Genomic DNA, 25,377 nt, shown 5'->3' on the forward strand with positions numbered 1-25,377 from the left:
AGCTCTCCACAGCCCCTGATGGGAGTGCACGATGGTGTGGCCAGTTGGAAAAGAGTTTCGAAGTGGCCCAGCAATCACACTTTCTGCTATTTACCCCAGAAGACAAGCTCACGCAGATTCCTGTACGCAAAGGGTTATGGTGATTTTATACATAATATTCTAAAACTAGAAGCCACCTAAATGTCTATCAATCCATGAATTGGTAAACAAATTGTGGTACAGTCTGTACAATGGGAAACCACTCAGGAGAAAAAAACCCAGAAAAAAACTAAGCACCTACGACGTGTGTTAGGCTGGGTGTAAAGACTCCGGTGAGAGTTCACTGGAGGAACCAGAACGGACACCTGTGGACGGATCGGGCTGTACCGCCGGGGGCCCGAAGGCCCGTTTGTGGAACACGGAGCCTTACTTCCTCATCATTTGGGACTAAGAAAAAACGAGCCAGACTCCAGAGGAAAAGAGTCGAGCCAGTACCCTTATGGACCTCAAAACTGGAGTGGACTGGGCAGATCTCTCCATTTGTGGAATTAAACTCTAAGAAAAGTGGCTGAGGTTAACTTCACAACTTCCTTTCAGAAAGAAAACAACAAATCCTCACTTGAACGATCTCTGCTTTGATTACTGGTTTAATTTCCTGTTCTCTGCCTCCGTCACTGGTGTCCTTCCCTGTGCTCAGCTTAAATATTTTCTGGTACCAAGCAACACGTTGCCTGTCTCTTCCCTACAGTCAAGGGCAGGAAGGTGTCACCTGCGGGGGACGGTCTCACAGGTCTCCTTCTGCAGGGAAAACCATCACACAGGCTCTGTCCCCTGAGAGGAGGGTCCCACGCAGGCTCTGGCCCCTGAAGGGCCCCTGCAGGTACTCACACAGGCTTCCTGCTGCAGGTGCTGAAGAGCCCTCTTGGCTGGGATGAGGAAGTCAGTGAGGCAGCGCAGCCCATCCCCACCGTGGAGTCTCTCCGCCACGCTGAAGAGCTGCCAGAGAACCGTGGCTGCCGTGGCCTCAAAAGGTGGGTAGAGGGCAGACAGTGTGTTCTGGATATAGGTGTCAAGGGATTCCAGACCCTGAAATGCAAGAGAGGACCAGGTACTTTAAGACAGTGATGAAGACGGGTGCGGAGGACACTCCCCCCAGGCTGGCCACGGAAGCCTCCACTTTTCGGGCTCTGTCTTCTCTCTGGATATTTTAGCAGTCTCTGTGGGACAGGAAGGTACCAGCAAACCCACAGCATAGTAGGGGTTCCTCTTGGAGCAAGCTCCTGGTCCTTCGGTCGTCGCACAGCAGCAGCGTACTGTGGATCTGCCCCCGGCCCGCGAGGGGACCCTACATAACACTGTCGGTGGGGGCACTGCTGCTGTCACAGGAGGCACAATCAAGGTCCACCCCATCAGATTCTGAAATGTGCACCCGAAGTGCTGTATTTTAGGGTTATCCGTGGAGCATGCGGGATTTCTCAGGGGGCACTCCTGGGTCTGCAGGGAATGGGGGAGGCCCCGTGTCAAGGACAGAGCTGGTCCACATGTGACTTAATAAGAAAACGTCATCCACAGCAAAGACATTTTGACGGTATTGATAATTTTTTTTAAAACCATTAGGGCATCGCTTATCAAAACCACAGAATTGTACCCATTTGGTCATTCTGAAAGCAGTTTCCTTGGTACCTGATTTGCTCTTCATGTTTTCATGCAACAAAATCTTATGTAAAGACAGAATGCTTTTAGTATAAAAGATGTTTAATGCTGTTCTTAGATGTAACATTTCCTGAGGAAATACCACAGGGTTCATTTGTTTAGGGAAAAAAACCCACAAGGCTACAATGACAGTTAAAAGTCAAAAAGGTTAAAATTGTGAAATCGATTTTTAAAGGGACAACGGTTACATCTGAGACTCCTCCGGACAGCTCAGGGCACAGGTGATTTTCTAAAGAGCCTGAAAACAAGACAGCGACTCCCCTGGGCCTGAGTGGGTGAGGCCTCCGGCCGTCGGTCCTGTCCTGCGGGCGAGGCCGGGCCACACGGCGGCCGGGAGGGTGCTCAGCGTTGAGCCTCCCCGTGGGCACTCCGGCCGCGCTTTCAGTGCCAGGAGGCGTTGGTCAGATCCCGCTCGGGAGCTCCCGCGCCCACGAGGGCTTCCGCACATCTGTCTGTCCCCTCCCTCCATACGCCTGGGTCTCCCCACCAGACAGAGCCGCTCACTCATCAGGAATGATCTAAATACCGATTTTGTCTAGAAAATGCCACGGTGCTCTGATGTCTAACACTCAAACGCCACTCGAGCCACCAGCAGACGTCCAGCCCCGGAGAAGAGCCAAGGCCTTGAGCCAGGGGAGGGTCTGGAGCAAACAGTCCTGACACAGGGGACCGGCAGACCTGAAAGGGCATGTCTTTTTTTTTTTTTTTAAAGATTTTATTTATTTATCTGACAGAGAGAGGTCACAAGCAGGCAGAGAGGCAGGCAGAGGAGGGGGGCAGCAGGCTCCCTGCTGAGCAGAGAGCCCGATGCGGGACTCGATCCCAGGACCCTGAGATCATGACCCGAGCCGAAGGCAGTGGCTTAACCCACTGAGCCACCCAGGCGCCCCAGGGCATGTCTTTAATGACCCGTTTCGGAGGAAGTGAAAAGCAAACTGTGGGTCCCCCCAGGGAGAGATGCCCTCCTGCGGCGCAGACACCCAGTTTGGACGGGCTCCTCCTCCAGACCCACGCGAGGGCCCTGATTCTCCCGTCCAGCTGGGCCAGTGGTCTCCCGGCAGGTCTCCTGGCTTCCACCTCCCCCATTCAGCTCCTACTCCCTGGGCTCCTTCCCCAGATCCTGGGCCGGGTGCGAGTCATCTAAGCGGCGCTGTCTGCGGGCCCGGGGCCGCCTCCCAGGTCAGGGAAGTGAGGAAGCCTTGGGCAAGCCGGAGAGACGTGTTCTCTGGCCTCTTCCACAGTGATGTTCCCTTAGGCACCGTCAGCACAGCCCCTCTGGCCCGTCCCCTGCTTCTCCGGGCACTTTGCGACCGGGCACCGCAGAGTAGAACTGTCGCTCGGGGCGGCCGCCGCGCCAGCTCCCCAACCCCTCCACACGTGCTGCCGCACTCGCTCTGGGGAAGAGGGTCCAGCGGACTCGCAGACGGTGCCCAGGGCCGGGCGCGGCTTGAAGGGCCACCCCAGGCTCGGCGCTGCGGCAGATGCATGGTGCAGGCCGAACGCTGCCACTCGCACAGTTTGAGCACTTCGGTCTTTTGAAGAGACACAAATTACAAGAGGGGGAGGCGGATGTGTCTGATTCTGGGATCGTGAGGCAGAATTAGGACAAAATCAAGTTACCTGAATATATTCAGTTCAGCTTAAGAAAAGAGATAAGAATATAGTGTATTTCAGAAAGATTTGCCGAAGAAATGCTTAAAAAGAGAACATTATCTTGGTATCTTAAAGGGTAAAGTTCGATCATCTTGAACGTTTGCTCCGTGTAACATTTTCTTCCCTGACGTTTCCTGGGATGAATGTGTACGTGTCACCGCTTGTGCGTGGGGAGGAAAAGGTGTGCGCGGAGCAGGGTGTCCGTGCGAGGGCAGGCATGCATGTGAGCGAAAGCGTGTGGGAGAGGGAAGTGTGAGAGAGAGCAAGTGTGTGTGCGAGGCGAGGTGTGCGTATGTGAGAAAGTGTGTGTCAGGGAGAGCATGAGCCAGGGAAAGTGTGTGTGACACAAAGTGTGTGTGAGGGAAGGGTCGTGTGAAGAACGGTAGGGGCGTGAGCGAGAAAGGATGTTGAATGCCGGTGCGTGAAGGCGTCCGAAGGTGTGTGCGGGGCCGGTTGGCGGTGAGCCCGGAGAAGTACTTTAAATCACTCAAAACAGTTCCTGGGCCTCGGGTTGCCCAGGGGGAGAAGGGAGTGGCCACAGCGCGAGCGAGAATGTCCGTGTGGGCAGCCCCGGCCGCTGCTCTCCGGAAGGTGCGACATCAGGACGCGCGGAGCCGGGAGGGACGCGAGCAAAGGCGACGCCATCACCGCGTCCACGGTCAAGGCCCGAGTTCTCCTCCTCACCCGATTCAGGGCTCTCGTCTCAACCACGGGCGCTCACGCGCGGCTCGGCCTGACATCGAACCGGAACCCTCGCCTGTCCGCGGGGCCCTGACTTGTCCGGTGGCTTGGAACGTGGGTCCCTGCAGACGGACCTCGGGCCGATGGGGGACGCAGTCCCGTGTGGAGCGCTGGTGCCCGCGCGGCTGAGCTGAGTCGGCGCGTCGCCCCTCGGCCACCGCAAGACCGCGTCTGCATTTAACGGCGGGAAATTCTTCCGTCCGGAGAAATGTTTTAGGGCTCTTCTCTTCCGTGAAGGATTTACTTTCCCAATTAACTCCAGGGAAACCGCTACTGAAAGGTGGGTGAATCCTGAAGTCCAGACCCTTGTCTCTCACAACGCCTGCACCGTCCGCGAGTAATCATGTCCCTCCTGGCACCCACGGGAGCTGACCCGGCCTCGGCGCGGGCCCTACGTGCAGCCCGCCGGGCCTCACACACGCCGGAGGTGAGAAGACAGAGGCTAGGGGTCCACAGGCCCTTCTGTGCCCGTCCTGTGGGGGGCCGGCCTCAGGGACAAAGACAATGGAATGCTTGTTTCTAAAACACGCATCAGCTGGAAACGGCCTGCTCCCTCCTCCCAGGAGACAGGTGACATGTGACACGTCAGAGCAAGGGGGACTTCTGGTTTCAAGGAAGGAGAAGAGTGGCTAATGCCGACAAGGGAACAGCAGGGGCCCTGCCCTGGGCCCAGCAGCCTGGAGGGGCTGGGCCACAGGAGGCCTAGGCGAAGACCCACCATCCACGCTCACTCACATCTTCCCTCAAGTACAACATCCCAAAAGATGGTGGGAGGCAGAGCCACAGAACGGTTGGGGCGACTGCTGGCGGGGGTGGGGGGCTGGAGATCAGGGCCCTTCTACCCGCCCGGAAGGTGTGCACGGGCTAACTGCAGGTACCACCCTGCTTCCGGGGGGGTACCCCAAGATGAGACCCTGCGAGACGGCGAGATCCCCGAGCAGGCCGTGCACAGACGGGACTCCGAGACCCTTGCCCCACCCTCGCACAGCCGCGAGCTGGTGGCTGACCCCTCCTGCGGCAGCAGGGGCAGAACCTGCAGGAACATCGAAGGCTTCAGCACGGCCACGCCAGAGACCGCCTCCCTGCAATCACTCCCAATGGCCCAAGGGCCCACGGCACAACCCTGTGGGTGACCCCTCTCCATCTGGGCCCCTGCACCCCGGGGATGGGGGGGTCATGTGTCGGAGGACGAGACTACAGAGTCCTGGGATGAGGCCTCAGTTGGGGTCGAAGACTGAGCAGCTGTGGGAAGACAGCACCCTCCCCTCTGCCCTCCCCTGGCCAGGCCGGGGGCTTCTCTGCGACCCCGGCACGCCATGTCATTCTGAAGACTGACAGGTCACCGGTGCCGTTGCAAGGAAGCCAAAGGCCCGGACGTCACCCGGGAGGCAGAGCTCGGGGGGCTGGCGGGGGCTGTGGTCCTCAGGCCCCTCCTCTCGTCCGGGAAGTCCTCTCAGCCTGCGGCTCTGCGACCAGCCCCCAGCGATGCCCCGACGCGGCAGCCGGGGTGGGACCCCACGGAGGAGGGGAGGCAGGGGTGCCCCCCACCCAGAATGTCAGGGCGGCCTTCATACTCACCACTGTGGCCTTTGCCATATTTTATCAATGAAAGTCAGGATGCACAATGGGCAGTGGGCACCCAGTGTGGACACTGGAGCTGTTCCCACAGTCCCTCTAGACTGAGGCCCCGGGACAGGAAGGGCACCCATGTCGGGTCTGTCCCTGCCCCACTTTCCATCAATAGCTGCTTTCTCAGCCTTGTGGGGGCTGGGTGTGAAACCCACACTTCCCAGGAGGTTTGCTCTCAGCAGTGGCTGGTTACAGCCGCTCAGTCCCTGTTAATCGGGGTCTCCTTCCTGCGGGTGCCGATGGCTATCTCCCGTTTCCTGTGTGCACAGACCCAGGAACCACCTTTCAATCAAAGAAATCCCATCCAGAAAGCCTAAGCCTCTGCTGAGCTGCTGTGCCCGCCGGCCTGCGTCCAGCCCGACTCGCCCGGTCTGCACATACCTCCATATGGTCAGCACCTCCAGCGAACCTCTGCCTGGCCCCGCGGGGGACCCTGGCCAGCCCTTGTGGGCCGTTCCTGGGCCCAGGTGGCTACTTCCACCCCCTGAGGGCTGGGGCTGCTCTCCTGGACCAGCACTCCCCAGGCTCCGAGCCCCAGGCCGTTGCAGCTCAGCTCACACTCCTTGGCCTTCCTGTCCCCATGAGCCTTCTTTCAGCTTAGAACTGCTCACTTGGCACGTCGCTGCCCTCTGCAGTGTGTCTCCAGCACTGGGGTCTGCCTCTGGCCTGTGCACCATGTGGTCCGCCCGAGTGCACTCATGGACTCGAGTCACACCATGAAACGTGTACAGGATCTTCAGAAGAGAGAGGCAGGAAAACACACATCTGGGCTCTAAAATCATGCTTCGTTTATGGGGAAAAGATCCCCGTGAGGAACACCTGTTCTCCACGATGCTGGGCAGAGGAAACACCAGCCTGCTTCCCGGTCGGGTACTGAGTTGACGTAAAACAGAGTAACCCTTGCATGGGGCTGCTATTCACGGAGTCCTGGCCTCCCCGAGCGGAAAGGCACATCCCCGTCCGTTGGCCTCAGGCCACGTGACAAAGAAATACGGTGGCAGTGGCAGAAATGGGTTCTGACGGAGGCTCTGTGAGCCAGCATGTGCTCCAACCCACGACCTTTCCCTCTGGCCCAAGTTGGGGAGCGCCCCCCCCCCAGAAGATGTTCCACAAGCCTGAACCCCCAGTAAAACGGACAGGATGACCGTGACGGGCACGTGGCACAAGCGGGTCATCACTGTGCCGACCACTGAGACGTGGCGGGCCGCTGTTTATGCGGCATGACCTGCACAACCTGACTGACACACGGACCCAGGGTTGCCCCGACTCAGGGTCCCTGCCCCCCAAGCCTGCCCACGGCAGCCACAGCACACACTCTGGGGCATGGGCTACGGCCTCTCTCCAGGCGCCCCTGACAGACAGCCTGTAAGGTGCTTGGAGGGTCGGAGCTGCCTGCAGACAGCTGTGTCCCCTGAGCAGGAGCCCGTTCTCCGAGGCCTCCCGGGGAGACCCGGCCCCACCGGCGCGGATGGAGCGGAAACCTGGGGCTCCATCTCTGCGGCTGTGGAGTGGGGCATGCGTGTGGTGCATCTCAACGTCAGCCGTCTCTCGGGCTGCTGCAAACACAACCCTGTAAAGGTTTTCTTTGAAGTGACACACAAGGTACCGAAGAACCGTGAAGTGCACAGTTTCCCGACTTCTGTTCTGAAGCTGCCGTTCGCGCCCCAGGGGCCTGCGGGTGCGAGCGCTCGTGGCAGTGGAAATCCCTGAAGGGCGCGGAGCACCGGGCCCAGCCCCGTCTCCGCAGGCGGCGCGCGGGGACGGCTCCGCTGGAGCTCGGTGCTCAGAGCCCCGCTGGGGTCGCTGCCGGCACAGCTTCCCCGACTTAGGAGGGGACCGAGCCGCTTTCCCTCCTTTCCTCCCCCGCGGACGCCCCTCGGAAGCCAGACCTTCCCGGGCAGCGCACGCTCCACGCACGTCCTCTCAAAACGGATTCTGGGCTCTTCCTGCCCGTCCCAGCTGCCCAGGCTAACGCGGCGGGTGCCAGAACCTGCTGGCTGGGAACTGGCAGGTGCGCCGGGAAAGGCTGCTCTGAGGGGAGAGCCTAGAGCCTCCCTCCTGCCACTGCCCACTGAGCGCCCAGCAGGGGCGGCTGCGCTCGCCAGGTGGGCCCAGGCCTCCCGCTCCTCGGGCCACCGTCTCCTCAGGCCTCACGCGGGAGGGGCTCTCAGGGGCTGTGAGGACGGCGCGGAGGGACCCCAGGAGGGGACCCGGGCCCACGGCCAGCGCGTGTCCGCAGGGCCTGCGGGCCTCTTCTGCGGGCCTGCAGGGGCCCTTCAGCCCTCGGGCGGGAACGCGCCCACCTCAGGAGCTCCAGTCCCTTGGTCCGCGGGACCGTCTTCCGGCAGGACCTCATCCTCCCGCTGTGTTCCTGGTGTTCTGTCTGGGCCTCGCGAGAAACAATCACAAGAAAACCAACCCTGTGCGAAAACATAACTTCTCCAGTGTGTCTAAACCCAATCCTCCCCGAGCGGCAGAGACAACACGAACATCAAGGCGCCTTCCTCTCGACGGGAGGAGACCGAGTTTGCCTCAGGACCAGGGCCGTCGTGGCCCCCGGTGGCTGGGGCTGAACGCCGGCCGGGCCGTTTTTCAGCAGGGCCCGGACATCGATCGCTGCCCGCCCTGTGCCCCTGAGGCCACAACAGCCACCGCGGTGGTGACTGCGGTCACAGTGGTGGTGACGGAGACGGCACCGCACGGTCTACGCTGCGTGTGCCTGCGTGACCCCTGCGACAGGCACAACCCCCCAGCCCGTGCGCTCGCGTCACCAGCCGTTCTGGCCAATCTGTGGGGGTCTGAGCTCAGAACCGGCCTAGAGCTGATGGGGTTTTATCTTCTGGTGGCTCTCCCTCCACCAGACACACCCAGGATCTTCCACTGGGTGTTCCTGGTACAAGCTGCCTCTTCAGCCTCAAAGCACCAAGAGGGAACCCCCTGGGTTTCACCTGGCGGTGTGCAGGCATGCTGGTGTCGCCCCAGCTCCTCTGTCCCTCCTCGTCTCCACGCGGTACCAGGCGACCACAAACCATGACCCCAGTGGTTGGAGAAAAACACAGAAGAGGAGCTCTGGGTCAGACATGCGGAATTAAATGAAATTCACGTTTCAGTGCCATAAATAAAGTTTCACTGGACCACAACCACCCCCGTTCTCTGAGTTGCCTGTGGCAGCTTTCGTGCCACGAAAGTATCGACTGAAACCGGATGGTCCTTCAAAGCCTCTAGGCCTACTGTCTGCTGACCCCTCCCTCGAGGAAGGAAGCCCTGCAAAGCAGCCGAGGGGTGTGAGGGTGGGCCGAGACAGCCCCTTCCCTGCGCGCTGTCCCCGAGACGCACAGACCCCGGCTCTGGCACAGCTATGTTTCTGGGTGAAGGGTCCGCTGACACCAGCATTTTCTGATTCAACACTCAGGTTCCAGCTAACTGCCCACGGTTTTGCTCAGGAATAGCATTATTCCATGTGTGCTTCGGGGCCCGCAGTCAAGGCCTGTGACGGAGGGTGGCCCCCAGCGTCTCTGTGTTGGGGGGCTGGGGAGAGGTTATGAATGTCTCCCCGTGGTTAAGTGCTTAGAACATGTAAAAGCAATCATTTCTAGTTCTTGTTACACTTTTCTGCATTTAATAGCCTGATACACCACCAGGGAACCCCCTAACTTGAGCTGTGCAAGTCTGGGAAGGCACATTTCGCGCCAGCCTCCGTTAGGTGATGGTGGGGGTGCATGGGAGGCTGAGGGCAGGGCCTTCAGGTTTGCAGGAGCTCTGGCAGGAAAGGCTCTGGAGGGACACTGATGGGGCTGTGCTGGAGTGCAGGAAGGCAGTTTGGTTAAGCACAATTTAAGGTATTTTAGGGGAAAATGCAAACTCTGTGTACATGATAAGAACAACAAAAGAGTTATTCTAACGAGAAAGCTGTGACAAATATGCTTGGAGTGCCTCATTGTGCTTTTCACAGTCTCCGGCCTCAGAAAGTCCCGGCTGAGCTGGTCCCACAAAGCACAGTGGCCCGAGGCACAGGCAAGCCAGCGTGTACAGCTCTGCATGATGTGAGCAGGTCCCTGTGGTGGGCCCAAGAGAGTGGCCGAGAAAGGTGCACTAGACAAGACACTAGTGGATCTTGGGTCTGAGGAGGAGGCCGGAGCCCACACCACACTCAGATGGGCCCAGCGGGCGGCTCACTGACTCCTGGGAATCCAGACGAAGGGACCTTGGAGCACAAAGCACGAATGCAGAACGAGGGAAGGAGGAGCACTGGGAACCCACTGACAAGCGCTGTGACGCCCCGTGGTTAAGGCCCAGCTCAGTGCACAGGCGCCTGGACCAGGCAAAGCCCTAGAAAGTGGGTTGGCGCTCCGTGGCCCTGCTGGGCTTCACAGGGCACTGTGTAGCATGCCCACCCAGTCTGGCTCGAAAGTCCCCCCAGTGGGAATCAGAGCACCCTGTCTCCTCCATTCCCAGTGGAGACCTAACCCTGTCGTCTAAACTACAGTTTCCAGGAGGCAGTGATGGCCACGTTTGGCTGGTGATCCTGACCAGGGCTTCCCAGACAATGGAGTTTTCACCTGTGGTCCTGGCATTACCTCTCTTTTCTCCCTCAAAGTGTTCCAACTGGACAATATGATAGGGCCAGCCAGCGGTGCTGATGAATCGATCCCTTGTTTCTGCTGTCTCCTCCCTAGGGGAGGTGTGTTCCTTCTCGTTAGAAGCTGTGCACAGAGGCACCCACTGGTCTTCCACACCAAGCACCAAAAAGCACTCATCCAAAAACCTACTGTGTTCTAGGCACTGTGACAGGTAAAAAGATTGGTGTCCTGGCTGCCAGCCCGGCACAGGCTGTAAGACAAGAAAACCGTAATGCTGAGGGGGAACGACATTACAGGAGGGGAAGACAGCACCTCTTGAGTGCTTAAGTATACAGCCAGCAAGCACAGTGTGATGGACACTGACAGGCGGGCTCTAGCGTCGGCACCACGGCAACACCGTACGTGGGTTAACCTCACACAGACCTTCCACTGACCTTTCTCTGGCCTGTTACATTCTGAAGTCATAAAAATTAGCTTTAAATTTCTGATTTCCTACGAATTTGTATTTTTGCCTTTGATACAAACTGTTTCCTTTCATTTCAAAACTTATGTTCTTAACATGTATTTTTACACAGTATAACGACGTTTGAAAGCAGAGTTATAAAACTCATTCTAAAACCTCAAAAAAATCCTCGGAAACCAAATCTCATGGCAGTATTCAAAGGATAATTCACCATGACCAAGCGGAATTCATCGCAGGAATGCAAGGGTGGTTCAACAATTAATCATTATACAACACCACATTAATAAAACAAAGGAAAAGGCCCATGATTATCTCAAATGATACAGAAAAAACACTGGACAATACACTTTCATGACCAAAACATCCAGAAAACGGAGATTCGAGAGGACCTTTCTCAACATGATCAAAGGCACTTATAAAAACCCATAGCTAAACTCAGACGCAATGATGAAAGACTAAAAACTTTTCCCTTAAGATCAAAATCAAGGCAAGGATATCCCCTTCCCCACTGCTATATGACACTGCCCTGGAAGTTGTAGCCAGAGCAGTTAGGCAAGAAAAAGAAATTAAAGGAATGCAAATTAGGAATAAAGAAGTAAAATGATCTCTATTTATCAATGAAAAAGCTACCTAGAGCTGATAAACGGGTTCAGCAATGTTGCAGGGCACAAGAGCAGCAGATAAAAATCAGTTGCCTTTCTGTATCTTAGCAATGAGCAATCCCAAAAGGGAACAAATAGTAACATAATCAAAAATAGCATAATAGCATTCCAAAGAAATAAAGTACGTCGGATACATTGTTTTCGTTTCATTTTACTATTATTTTTCTTCACGATGTGTGTTCTTCAGCCCCTAGTCCCTGCCTGCCTCACCTCTGCACCCACCGCCCCTCTGGTAACCATCACTTTGCTCTCTCCAGCTGAGTGTCTTCCTTCGCTCTTTTTTCCTTTGCTCATTTGTTTTTTTCCTTAAATTCCACACGAGTGAGATCACCTGGTTTTTGTCTTTCTCTGACTGACTTAATCCACTTAGCATTATTCTCTCTAGCTCCCTCCATGTCATTGTAAATGCAGGACTTTTGTAGCCATTCCTGAGCGGATGGACGCGTGGGCTGCTCCCACAGTCTGGCGACTTTAAACGATGGGGCAACAAACACTGGGGTGCACGTATCCCTTTGAATCAATGTTTTCATTTTGGGGAGGTAAATACCAAATACTGCACTTACTGGACTGTAGGGTAGCTCTATTCTTATTTCATTTAAAACTTTTTTTTTTAAAGATTTAATCTGTTTTTTCAACAGAGAGAGACACAGCAAGAGAGGGAATACAAGCAGGGGTGTGGGAGAGGGAGAAGCAGGTGTCCTGCCCAGCAGACAGCTTGATGCGGGGCTCCATCCCGGGACCCTGGGATCATGACCTGAGCTGAAGGCAGATGCTTAATGACTGAGCCACCCGGGTGCCCCAGGTTAGCTCTGTTTTTGATTAGGGGAACCTCCATATGGTTTTCCACAGTGGCCACACCAGTTTGCATTCCTACCAATAGTGCAAGAGGGTTCCTCTTTCTCTGCATCCTTGCCAACACTTGTTTCTTATGTTATTGATTTTAGCCATTCTGACAAGTGTGAGGTGGCATCTCACTGTGGTTTTGATCTGCATTTCCCTGATGAGAAGTGATACTGAGCATCTTTTCATGTGTCTGTTGGCATCTGGATGTCTTCTTCAGAGAAATATCTGTTCAGCCCACTGTCATCAGAGTACTTGTTTTTTTGTTTTGTTTTTGGGTGTTGAGTTGTATAAGTTCTTTCTATATTTTGGATACTAGTCCTTTATTGGATATAACATTTGCAAGTATCTTCTTCCATTCAGTTGCTTGCCTTTCAGTTTTGCTATTTCTTCCTCTGTGCAGAAACTTCTTATTTTGAGGTAATTCCAATAGTTTATTTTTGGTTTTGTTTCCCTTGCCTCAGGAGACAGATCTAGAATAATGTTGCTAAGGCCAGTGTCAGAGACATTACTGCCCGTGCTCTCTTCTAGGACTTCTATGGTTTCAGGTCTCACATGTAGACTTTAACCCATTTTGAGTTTCTGTTTGTGTGTGGTGACAGAAGGTGGTCCTGTTGATTCTTCTGCAAGCTGCCATCCAGTTCTCCCAACGCCAGTTGTTGAAGAAACTGTCTTTTTTCCATTGTGTATTCATTCCTCCTTTGTTGAAGATTAGTTGACCATATAATTGTGGGCTTATCTCTGGGGTTTTCCGTTCCATTCCACTGACCTATGTGTCTGTTTTTATGCCAGTACTATTCAGCTTTAATTATTACAACTTTGTAATATAGCTTGAAATCCAGAATTGTGATATCTCCAGATTTGTTTTTCTTTTTCCAACGTTGCCTTGGCTATTCAGGGTCTTTGTGGTTCCATACAAATTTAGGGCTGTTTGTTCTAGTTCTGTGAAAAATGCTGTTCATGTTTCGATAGGGATTGCATTCAATCTGTAGATTGTTTTGGCTAGTAAAGACATTGCACAGTATTTGTTTTTCTGATCCATGAGCATAGAATGTCTTTCTATTTTTTCCTGTTGTCTTCAATTCCTTTCATCTGTGTTTTATAGTTTCCAGAGTACAGGTTTTTTACCTCTTTGGTTAACTTTATTCCTAGGTATTTTATTAATTTTGGTGCAACTGTAAATGGAATTGTTTTCTTAATTTCACTTTTTGCTGCTTCAGTATTAGTGTATAGAAATGCAACAGATTTCTGTACCTTGCTTTCGTGTCCTGTGACTTTACTGAATTCATTTATCGGCTATAGTCATTTTTTGGTGGAGTCTTTAGAGTTTCTACATATAATATCAAGTGAGCAAATAATGAGAGTTTTTCATATTCCTTACCAATTTGGAAGACTTTTATTTCTTTATGTTCTCTGAGTGCTGTGGCTAAGACTTTTAGTACTACGTTGAATAACAGTGGTTGAGTGTTAGGATTCATTTAACCAAGGGAGTGAAAGACTTGAACACTGAAAACTACAAAACAGTGCTGGGACAAATTAAAGACACGTTAATAAGTGGAAAAACATCTCAGGTTTACAGATCGGAAGACCTAATATTAAAAATATGTCAATACTATTCTAAAACCATCTACGAATTCAGTGCAATCTCTCCCCAAATTATCAAGGCCTCCCCCCTCCCCGAAATGGAAGAGACAACCCTCATATGAAATCGCAGGGGGCCCTGGGTGGCCAGAGCAATCCGGAACAAGAACAAAGTCGGAGGGCTCAAACTCCCTGATTTCAAAACCCACTACAAAGCTACAGTAATCGAAACAGTGTGATTCTGGTAGAAAGACAGACATACAGACTAACAGACAAGGACTGAAGATCTGGAAATAAACCTATACAACCACAGCCAATTGGCTTCCAACCCAGGTTCCAAGACTAGTCAATAAGGAAAAAGTGATTTCTTCAACAAATGGTGTTGGAAAAAGTGGATATCCCCATACAAAAAAATAAAGGTTTTTGCTCCCTATCTCACACCATACACAAAAATGAACTACAATGGATCAATGAGCTAAAGCACTAAAATAATAAAACTCCTAGTAGAAAACATAGAGTTAAATCTTCATGAGCTTGCAGATGGCAGTGATTTCTTAGATCTGAACTTAGATATGAGCATGAGCAACAGAAGAAAAAATATATGTTTGACTTCATCAAAAATTAAAATTTTGTGCATCAAAGGACACTAGAAAGAAAGTAAAAGGACAACCAACAGATGGAACAAAATATCTGCAAATCATGTATCTGATATCCAGAATATATAGCAACATTGTTTCTGCAACATTGGGAAACGCCACTTCATTGTTTGCTCTGAAGCTGTTTACTGATTGTGGATCTCACCTCAGAATATTATTTTAAAAAATTAGTTCCAGGGGCGCCTGGGTGGCACAGATGGTTGAGCATTGACTTTTGGTTTCAGCTTTGGTCATGGTCTTGGGGTTGTGGGTTGGAGCCGAGTCCTGTGTCAGGCTCCATGCCCCAGGTGGAGTCTGCCGGAGATTCTCTCCCTCTGTCCCTCCCTCTGCTTGTGCTCTTGTGTTCTTTCTCTCTCCAAAAAAGAGAATAAATCTTAAAAGTTAGTTCCAGAACTTTTCAGAAACTGTGCTAGTATCTGATTTCCTCATACATTCCTGTTGCCCTAGCCCTACCAACTCTTCCATACGCTTTCCTACTTAAACATTGTGCTTTGAGAGGAGGTTACATTCTCCCCATATCACTGGTCACTGAGATCCTCTGGGTCGGGATCTCAGGAGGTCAGTCTTTAGACACACAAGTATTAGTGTGAGAACTAAATGCTCACTCTGTTACCCAGTGTGGCTGAATCCCAATGACATTTTCTTTCATCTCTGAATAATCCATAAGGAAAGCTATGGGATCCTTGAACTCAAGTTGAGTTCATGGCCTATTGATTTGGTATAAAAACCATTTCTTTAAGAAAAGCCACAGGGGTTGCCTGGGTGGCTCAATGGGTTAAGGCCTCTGCCTTCAGCTCAGGTCATGATCTCAGGGTCCTGAGATCGGGCTCTCTGCTCAGCGGGGAGCCTGTTCCCCCTCTCTCTCTGTCTGTCTCTCTGTCTACTTGTGATCTCTGTCTGTCAAATAAATAAATAAATCTTTGAAAAGAAATAAAAGAAAATCCACAATTGTACTGGTAAAATAGTACATATTATAATTGTAATTCCTCTTCCCGGTGATGTCTTTGAGTGCCAAAATACCCTGAAGATAACTTTATTGGACGTTTTTCCTTAAATGATTAGAAAGAAACCCTAAAACTCAATCCTTTCTATCTCTTACTTGTAGGAAAATCTTTCTTCCTGTCATTGAATCACAGAATGATAGCTAACATTTATTGAGCCCTTACTATATACCAGAAACTTTTTTTTTTAAGACTTTGTTTACTTGAGAGAGAGCAAGCGTACAGTGGGGTGTGTGGGGGGAGGGGCAGAGGCAGAGGGGGAAGCTGACTCCCTGTTGAGCAGGGAGCCTGATGTGGGGCTCCATCCCAGGACCCTGAGATCATGACCTGAGCCAAAGGCAGACGCTTCAGCGAGTGAGCCACCCAGGTGCCCATATTAGACACTGTTTTAAGAACATGATCATACTATTATCATCCCCACCCTAAAGAGGGCATGGTGGAGGGGCTCGTCTGCCCACTCAGTCAGTGGGGAAACCAGGGTTGGGGCCCGGGCTGCGCAGCATGCCTCCCAACCACAGAGCCCTCGGCCACGGTGCCACACTGCCCTATGTCTCATCCTGGCAAGAGAAAGAGCCGAAGGGATCCCAGAGTCATTCTAGGCCCTCCACTCCGCAGGCAAATGCACGGCCTGGGTCAGAGCCACCCACCAAACCATGATTCCTCCACTTGACAGTGAAGGGACGGGCCTTCCTTCTGCCTGTCCTTTCCATCCACTGACAATGACTTCAGGCCTTTCTTCGCTTCTACTCTGCGCACTGTCATCCCCACCCCAAAGCACACACAGAGCACATGCAGCACCTCCCCCGGGGTCATATCAAGCTTCCCTCTACAGCCGTTTCAGACCTGCTTGGACGGTTTCCTTATACAAACAAGGTTTCCCAGACTCAGCTGTAATCCAGCTGCTTCTTTCAGAGGATGTCGTTTTTAGTCTTACAAGCCGCAGGCGGTGATGTTAGCTTGGGTCGGGTGGGAAGCAGTACACGGGCATCCCACAGGACGCGCAGGACGTCTGTGAGGCCCACAGACGGTTGGGGCTGGGCAGGGAGGAAAAGTGGGCTTTAGAAGAGGAGGAGGGTGACCAGCGCGTGACAAGTCCCTGTTGAGCACCTACTTTGTGTGATGCAGTGTGATAAGCACCAGAGTTCCAGGGAGAAAAAGCAAAGCCATTACTGTCGGGGGAGACAGTCCACAAAGACCAGGCACACGAAGAGGTCAGCTCAGACTCACGGAAGCCCTCCGAAGGCGAGGCCAAGCAGGAAAGGGGCTCGGGGTGGGGGTGGGGTGTGTGTGGCTGTGGACTGGGTACAGACAGGATGACCGGGGGAGCTTTCCAAGGGCGATGCCTACCAGGGCGGGGGGCCTCTGGGTTTGCGAGCCGCAGACAGGTGATATTTCTTTGGGGGAAGTACACATACTTGCTACCTTGCTGACCTGAACAACTTAAAATTAATACATGTCCCAAACTGCTGTCCATATTAAATTTCAATCCCTGTCTCAGGTCTTAGAAATGTCCCATAAGAGAAATCTGCCATAAAGTATCTTTTGCAGAATCTGATTTTCTCCATACTGGGGAAAATTCTGTAAGGTCAGACAGTCTCTGAGAGCTGAGGACTTGGGCCCAGGCTTGAGCTGGGGTGCCTAGAAACACCAGGAAGAGCACCCCGGTTCTCGGGGCAGAAGAAGCCTTCAATTTGGGAATGATGGGAATTACCTCTCAAGAAGCAGCTACACTTCGTCTTTAAAGTGAACCCAGAGGGTGCTCTGAGGTGGGTGGGCCTGACCCTAACCCCGGTGAGGAACAGACTGGAGCTCAGAGAGGCGGAACTACAAACCCAAAGGGCAACAGCGAGAGAGGGTGGGTGTTTGCACATCCGATCTCCAAGATCCCAGGCCCATTCTCCAGGCACCAGGTCAGGGTCCGGAGCCCCTTCCCCCGCCGCAGGGTGGGTGGCAATGGCAGGACGCCTTCTGCTCTCAGGACCGCAGGTTCTCAAGACACGCTGGGATCCACGTGTGTAGGACAGGGCTTGGCCCCGCTCAGCCCACCTGTCTGTCCCCCACCGCCATCACCCCAGCCTCCTCCTCTTCATTCCCTACCCCCTCAGAAGTGTGCTGGGCTCTTCAGCTGGACCAACCCTCTCCCCAGGCCACTCTTCTCTGCTGGTTGATCAGGGAGCACACCTGCCGAGTGGGGGGCCCTGACAGGGCTGGAGCGACAGCAGAGGGGAGGAAGCCCAGAGCCCACGGGGCAGGGGGGCATATCCCGAACAGGGGCTCACTGCTTCAGGACACAGGTGTGTGGAGAGGAAACCACTGCTTCAGGGCTGCCCCTTGGCTGCACAACAGGTAAGAGCAGGTTTTCAGTTCAAACACCGAGAAAGAGAGAGAGAGAGAGAGAGAGCGCACATTAGCTCTGTTTGGAAGGAGGGAGGTGCTGGTGTGTGAACTGGGCTTAAATTATTCTCACCAAAAATGCTGAGATCTGGGGCTTTGGGGTTTCCTGTGTTTGCTTAGACGATTCCTGTGTTTGCTCACACGTCTCAGAGAGCCTCAGGACAAATTCAGGGCCGGCTTTATTCCCTTAGTCTGGCCTTTTTGGGCTGTTTAACAAGAAATACAGTACGCCCGGGAGACCACCCAAGGATGTTACAGACACACAGGCCCACGATCCACAGAGGGCATTTCAGACCAGGCCCGCCTGATGGGGATAAAACCGGGAGGCCTGTCCTGCTTGTCACAGGTCAGCAGGGACCCAGGCCCACCGGCCCACTGGGAAGCTCAGGGCTGTCCTCTCCAGGCCTACCTGGACCGCCCACTTGTCCCCCAGAGCACAGTGAGATCAAAACTCAGAGTCAGGAGTGGTATTGCTACCTGGGTGTCGGACGCCCAGCACCGCCAGTGCAGACACGACTCTGCCAGGAACGGAAACCTGGTGCTGCTGTTTAACGCCTCAGAACCCGAGTGCGCTTTCACTGAGAGCTGAGTGACGGTTCAGGTCCTCCTCACTCGGAAACCCTGTGAATCCGAAGCAGGTTCAGGGAAACGGGAAGCTGACCTCAGGAGGGCCCCTGGGAAATCTCTCCTGACCTGCCAAGCCCAGTCTCCTCTGAGCACCCACAGCCCTGCCTAAAGGTCCGCTAATGTCGGAGCAGATTCCTAAGCTACTCATTACGCAGAGTTTCAGCTACATTTAACTACATTTAACTTAATTTCTTAATTATATGTTTTAATTTTTAATTAGACACCTGAAAGTACCAGCTACACTTTTTAAGTAGAAGCGCTGTTGGTAACAGGCGTGGAGGGTCATTACCACCCCGAACCGTCTGCAATCCTGCTTCCCGGGGAGAGCGGGGGCAAACCCGGCGCTGGCGCACTCCGCACGCAGGGACACAAAGCCGCGTCCGGGCCCCTGGGTCTGGCCCCCTGTTCCATACCGGGAAGGACGATCTCGCTTCCCCGGGCGACGCCCCCGGTTGAAATCAGGCGATTCCAACATAAAAGTCCATCTTTGTGGAGAACCGCGAGTACAAGCTCTTTGTCTTGGGAGCGCCGGGGGGACGGGGTCCTCCCGCTTCCTAGCTAATGAGTAACCGGAGAACCGCGCGAAGCCTCCACAAGTGCTTGAGTTCCGCACTCCACCCCCCTCAGTCCCTTCCGACCCCAGCAACGCAAATCGGTCTGGAAACCCCATTTCCTCCGGAGGACTCCCGAAGTGGACGCCAGAGTGTGCTAAACGGTCTCTAAGCGCCTGGAAAGCCCAAGCTCCCTCCCGCTGCGCCGCGGCGGCCCCTCGGTGCCCCCCCCCCGTCCCACCCGCCGGACCCCACCTCGGCGCGCCCCCCCCCCCCAGTCCCCACCCGCCGGACCCCACCCCGCCCCCCCCCCCGTCCCCACCCGCCCCCCCCCCCCCAGGTGCCCCACCCCCCGGTCCCCACCCGCCGGACCCCACCTCGGTGCCCACCCCCCCGGCCCCCGTCCCCATCCGCCAGACCCTACCTCGGTCCCGGAGACTTTGTCGGCCGCGCTGCGAGCCATGGTGGCGCCGCCTTTGTCCGACCTTGGAGGAAAACGTTCCCATAAAGGCCACTGTCCCGCGCGCCCCGCTCCCGGCGCGAGCGGGACCCGTAGGCGGCCCGGGACCCTCCCCGGCGGGGCGGACCTCCTGCCCCGGAAAACGCCCCTCTTCCGTGGAGGGCCCCTCCCCCCGCAGAGCGCTCCCCGCAGGGCAGACCCCCTCCCCCCTCCCCCCGCAGAGCTCTCGGGGCAGGGCAGACCCCCTCCACTGGGCGTGGGGCGGAGGGTCTGGGGAGACTGCGGGGAAGGGGCGCCGCTCTCACCTCCCGCAGGCGCACCCAGCGCGCAGGTGGCCTCACCTGGGCGGTCATGGGGGCGGGGGCGCAGGGCTCCTCCCTCCGGAGCCAGGCCGGGTGGTGGCCGGGCCTTTGCTTTTACTTTTGTTCTCAGGAAGCCTGGGAACCTGGGATTGTGTTCTCAGACCAGTGGCAGGGGCGCTGCGTCGGATTTCTGCCAGTGTAGACCCATCAGATCCTGATTTCTGCTCCGGAAGACCATCAGCCACTGGTTTCCCCCAGTGTGAACAGACTGGTACCTGGTTTACACTGGCGAGTAGCCGACTCGCTTTCTCTTCCGTCCAAGTGAGCCCCTTGGCTGACGGGGTGCCCGAGAGCCTCCTTGTTGGGGGTGGGAGGGTCTTCCAGAAGGCCCCGCTGATCTCGCACCCTGCACGGGGTCTTGACCAGAAACATAGGCACTGGTTCATCCCACCCAATGCAGGACAAACGGGCTCATTTAGGGATGAGCTTCAGTTGTACAGAGAAATAAGCCATGCTGGAACCGGAAGGCTCCTGGCCACAGGTCCCAGAAAGACTAAAGCTGAGGGAGGCACAGAGGAGTTGCCTCCTCACCCATCACGCTGGCTCTTTTCAATTCCTCTGATTGTCCCCTGCCTCTCTCATCAGCTCGGCTTCTTGGAACCTCCAGGCCTGTCTCAGTGCTTGGGAACCTGGCTGTCCTTCAGTCCCCGGAGCACCCCCCCCCCCCATCAGTCCCTGCCCCATCCTCCCGCTCATCTACTCTCCCTGTGGGAGTCCTGCCCATGGTGCCCCAGGAAAGGAGCCATTCTTTACAAACCTGTGTGGTCCCAAAGCACCTGCCAACACCTCCAGAGGAGACGACTTTGTCCCTGAGGTCAGCTTCTCCAGGGTCCAGGAGCTGACCTCATGGGAGGCCAACAGTTCCCCTGATGGCTGGTCAGGGTGCAGCCCTGGAATCTCACTCTTACTGGAGATTTTGGGACCTACAGGTGAAGCCCACTTGCCACAGTCATTGTGCAGAGGGAAAGCAGAGCCTACACAGGGACAGCCAAAGTTTTTAAGAATCTGGGTCCTTCTTTGTTGTGTATCCATAGAGTCAGAAGTGTTTTCTAAGAAGTTTCCCCCAAAATTTGGACGACTGAAATGGCTTGATTTATTCCAGAAGTACTTATGAGTCACCGACTTTGGGTCAGTGGGTCAGACACCTGGGGGTCCGACGTTCCAATGGAGGGAGACAAATAAACCAAGGGACAGAGAATAAAGCACAATAAAGCAGGGGGTCCTGACAGAGAAAACTATGCAGGGACCAGAAGAGAGTGTGGAAGCGATCTGCTTGCTACTTCATGTGTGCAAAGGCCTGCCCTGGGGTGGGAATGGTTCTGGTGTGCCCGAGGAAGGCTGGGAGCATAGTGACAAGGGCAGATGCAGAGCAATCAGGACTGAAAATGCAGCAGGGATAAGTAGGTCATGGCAATGAACTTTGTTTTATTCTGAGTGTCGTGAGAAAGCACTATGGAGAGAGTTTGGGAAGGAAGTGACATTATCTGATTTACATTCCAAACATGTCCCCCTGGCTGCAGTTTGGAGCCCACAGCTGGTCTGGGCAGGGAGACCCATCAGGAAGCAACTGCCACAGTCTCAGTGAGAATGATGGGCTGGGTTGAGGTGGGAGTGACAGAGATTATGAGAAGCAGCCCAGGAAAGTCAGAGAGATTTGAGAGAAGCAGCTGACAGCTGCATCCCTGGAGAATCAGGGAAAGCATAGCTGATCGGGAGAGTGGCTTGTGCCAGCCCCAGTAGCATACTCCCTGTAGGTTGAAGCTGGAGACCACAAAGCCATGTGTCTCAGATCCTGGAGGTCAGAGCAGACATGCCTGGCTTTGGTAACATGTGCACCACGTGAAATGTGGAAGGAACCACAGGAAGTAGTGACTCCTCTAGCAGATTGACAATGAAGGGGTTTGGTTCATTTGGGGCAGTTTGGGTCTCATCCCTGACAGCTGTGGTTCTGAGTGGAAGGAAATAGGACTGTGGGGAGGTTGCCTAAAACAAACTTCAAGTACGGTTGGGTGTTTCTCCAACATTTCTGGATGTTCCTGTTTACCTGAACCTCACACAGATGCTATAATCTCCCTAATATCTTATAGTACATCCCATCCTGCTGAAATTAGCTACAGTAGATTCTGGTGTCTGTAGTTAAGAATCAGCACCAAAACAGCAACTCAAGGATTTGGGTCCTGATCAGCAGGTCAGAGGGTTGACCCCCTTTACTGCAGTGGGAGAGATTCAGAAGAAGCAGATTATGGACGAGAAGGCATGTTGACACTGAGACATCTGTTAACTGTGTTGGGCCGAGAGCAGAGGTCAGAGGTCTGGCTGAAACACAGAGCTGGAAATGTCCACACATGGGTGTGTTTAGAGAGGAGAGACCGAATGTGCAGACAGAAGGGAAGAGGGGCCATGACTGAGATGGGAATATGCCCACATTTAGAGGTTGTAAGAGTAGATGTGCTTCCTCAAATTCTTCCAAAAAACTGAAGAGGAGGGAATAGTTTCTAATTCATTCTATGAGAACAGCATCTCTGATCCCAAAGCCAGATAAAGACATCACAAGAAAACTACAGGCCAACATCCCTGATAAATATCTGAAGATGGAAACAATTTCAACAAAATTTTAGCAAATAGAATCCAAGAGCACATTAGAGGGTTACAGGAATAAGTGAGATTGATCCCAGGAATGGAAAGGTGGCTCCACAGGAAAAAAATGGTGGAGTACATCACTATAACCGAACAATGTGGGGCAGGAAGTTTATCTTGATTGACACAGGAAAGATATTTTTAAAAATCCAACACCATCTCAAGAAAAAAGCTCTCAGAAAATGATAATTAGAGAGAAAATTCTTTGACATGAGAAACAGTATTTGTGGAAAACCCAATTAACAGCATTCACAATGGTGAAAGACTGAAAACTTTCTCTCTAAGAACCAGAAGAGAACCTAAATTGCTAAGGAAATGTTGAAAAAGAAAAACAAAACTGGGGGAATCACATTGCCTGATTTCAAGCTTTGCTATAAAGCTGTGATCACCAAGCCTGATACTGGAACAAAAACAGACATATAGACCAGTGGAACAGAGTAGAGAGCCCAGATATGGACCCTCAACTTTATGGTCAAATAATCTTCGACAAAGCAGGAAAAAATATCCAGTGGAAAAAAGACAGTCTCTTCAATAAATGGTGCTGGGAAAAGTGGACAGCTATATGTAGAAGAATGAAACTCGACCATTGTCTTACACCATACACAAAGATAAACTCAAAATGGATAAAAGACTTCAACATGAGGCAGGAATCCATCAGAATCCTAGAGGAGAACATAGGCAGTAACCTCTTCGACACTGGCCACAGCAACTTCTTTCAAGATATGTCTCCAAAGGCAAAGGAAACAAAAGCAAAAATGGTCTTTTGGGACTTCATCAAGATCAAAAGCTTTTGCACAGCAAAGGAAACAGTCAACAAAACAAAAAGGCAACCCATGGAATGGAAGAAGATGTTTGCAAATGACAGTACAGACAAAGGGCTGACATCCAAGATCTATAAAGAACTTCTCAAATTCAACACACACAAAACAGATAATCATGTCAAAAAATGGGCAGAAGACATGAATAAACACTTCTCCAATGAAGACATACAAATGGCTAACAGATACATGAAAAAATGTTCATTGTCACTGGCCATCAGGGAGATTCAAATCAAAACCACATTGAGATACCACCTTACACCAGTTAGAATGGCCACAACCAACAAGACAGTAAACAACATGTGTTGGAGAGGATGTGGAGAAAGCATAACCCTCTTACATTGTTGGTGGGAATGCAAGTTGGTGCAGCCACTCTGGAAACCAGTGTGGAGATTCCTTAAGAAATGAAAAATAGAGCTACCCTCTGACACTGCAGTTGCATTATTGGGTATTTACCCAATTGTTTTTGCTATTAGGGGACACTTGCAGTTTCATATGAATTTGAGGATCAGTTTTCCATCTTTAAAAAAACAAAAAACAAAACAAAACGCTGTTGATGTTTGATAGGAATCATGTTGAATCTGTAGATCACTTTGGGTAGCACTGACATTTGGATGTAGTTAGTTCTTCCTATCCATGGACATGCTATGTCTTTCCATTATTTCCATTCGTCTGTTGAAGGGCATCTTGGTTCTTTCCACTGTTTGGTGACTGTGGCCATTGCTGCAATTTTGGAAAAAAAGTGTGGAAGCACAACAAAGTTGGGGGACTCACATTACCTGCAAAGCTACAGTAATGAAAACTCCCATAGCTTGGTTCTGATATAAAGACAGACAGAGATGAATGGACCAGAATAGAGAGCCCAGAAACAAACATTTACATATATGATTAAATGATTTTTAACAAAGATGACAAGAACATTCAATGGGAAAAGACAGTATTTTCAACAAATGGTGCTGGTAAAACTGGACATCCACATATTGAAGAATGAAATTGGACCCTTACTTCATGCCATATTAAAAACTAACCCAAATAGATAAAGGACCTAAATGCAAGAGCTAAGGCTATGAAATTTTTAGAATAAAATTGGGATAAATCTTCATGACCTTGGATTTGGCAGTGGTTTCTTAGCCATGACTCCAAAGAACACAAGCTACATAAGAAAAAATACATAAATTGGACTTCATAAAAATTTGAAACTTTTGTACATCAAAGCACACATCAAGAAAGTGAAGAAAGACAACACACAGAATGGGAGAAAATATTTGGGAGTCTTATTTTCAATAAGGGATTAGTATCCAGAGTATATAAAGAGTTCCTTAGCTCAACAACCGAGACAACAATCCAGGTAAACAACAGACAGAGGACTTAAATAGACCTTTTTCCAAAGAAGATAAACAGAGGGTCAAGAAGCACATGAAAAGGTGCTCAGCATTGTTAATCACTAGGGATGTGTAAATCAAAAGCACAGTGAGATACCTCGCCAGGACTGTTTTAAAAAAAGGGGAGGATGAATAAAAAGTATATGTGAGGGTAGAGAAATTAGAACACTTGTACATTGTTCTTGGAAATGTAGCATTCTTCAGCCTCTGTGGGAAAGTTGGGCATTTACTAAATAGTTAAACATAGATTTCCCTGTGACTGAGGATCCATTCCTGGGTACATACCCAAGAGAAATGAAAATATAAATTAGCAGAAATACTTGTACATAGGTGTTTGTAGCAACACTCTTCACAATTTCCAAAAAGTAGAAACAATCCAATTTCTATCCACAGATGAATCAATAAAGAAATCGTGATAGATCCACACAGTGGAATATCTTTCAGTCACAGAAAGAAAGCACATTTCGATTCACGCTACAACATGGATGAGGGTTAAAAACATTTTACGAGTGGAAGGAAACCAGACACAAAGGCCACATACTTACTGTATGGTTCCGTGTATGTGATATATCTAGAGTGGACAACCCATAGAGATGGGGGTTGGGGGGGGGTTAATGCTCCAGGAATACGATTTGTCTCGTATGGGCA

The 25,377-nt window shown here is 52.2% G+C and overlaps 1 protein-coding gene across 3 annotated transcripts in view; it reads right to left on the reverse strand.

Annotated features, from left to right (window-relative positions):
• The window catches only part of LOC123394794 (uncharacterized protein KIAA1755 homolog), a 31,621-nt gene extending 11,183 nt beyond the window's left edge, over nt 1–20,438 (reverse strand). The window contains exons 1-3 of one of the 3 annotated variants that reach the window (XM_045089493.1): nt 19,872–20,438; nt 19,495–19,555; nt 868–1,065 (exon numbers count right to left, since the gene is read on the reverse strand). In XM_045089493.1, coding sequence (XP_044945428.1) covers nt 868–1,065; nt 19,495–19,533 — 237 coding nt within the window. In that variant the 5' untranslated portion in view covers nt 19,534–19,555; nt 19,872–20,438. The other 2 variants (XM_045089491.1, XM_045089489.1) reach the window with 2 other exon arrangements.
• Nucleotides 20,439–25,377: the final 4,939 nt, after the last annotated feature.

Source organism: Mustela putorius, unplaced genomic scaffold (assembly GCF_011764305.1).
Source record: "Mustela putorius furo isolate JIRA1106 unplaced genomic scaffold, ASM1176430v1.1 tig00000107_pilon_pilon_pilon, whole genome shotgun sequence".
NCBI lineage: Eukaryota > Metazoa > Chordata > Mammalia > Carnivora > Mustelidae > Mustela > Mustela putorius.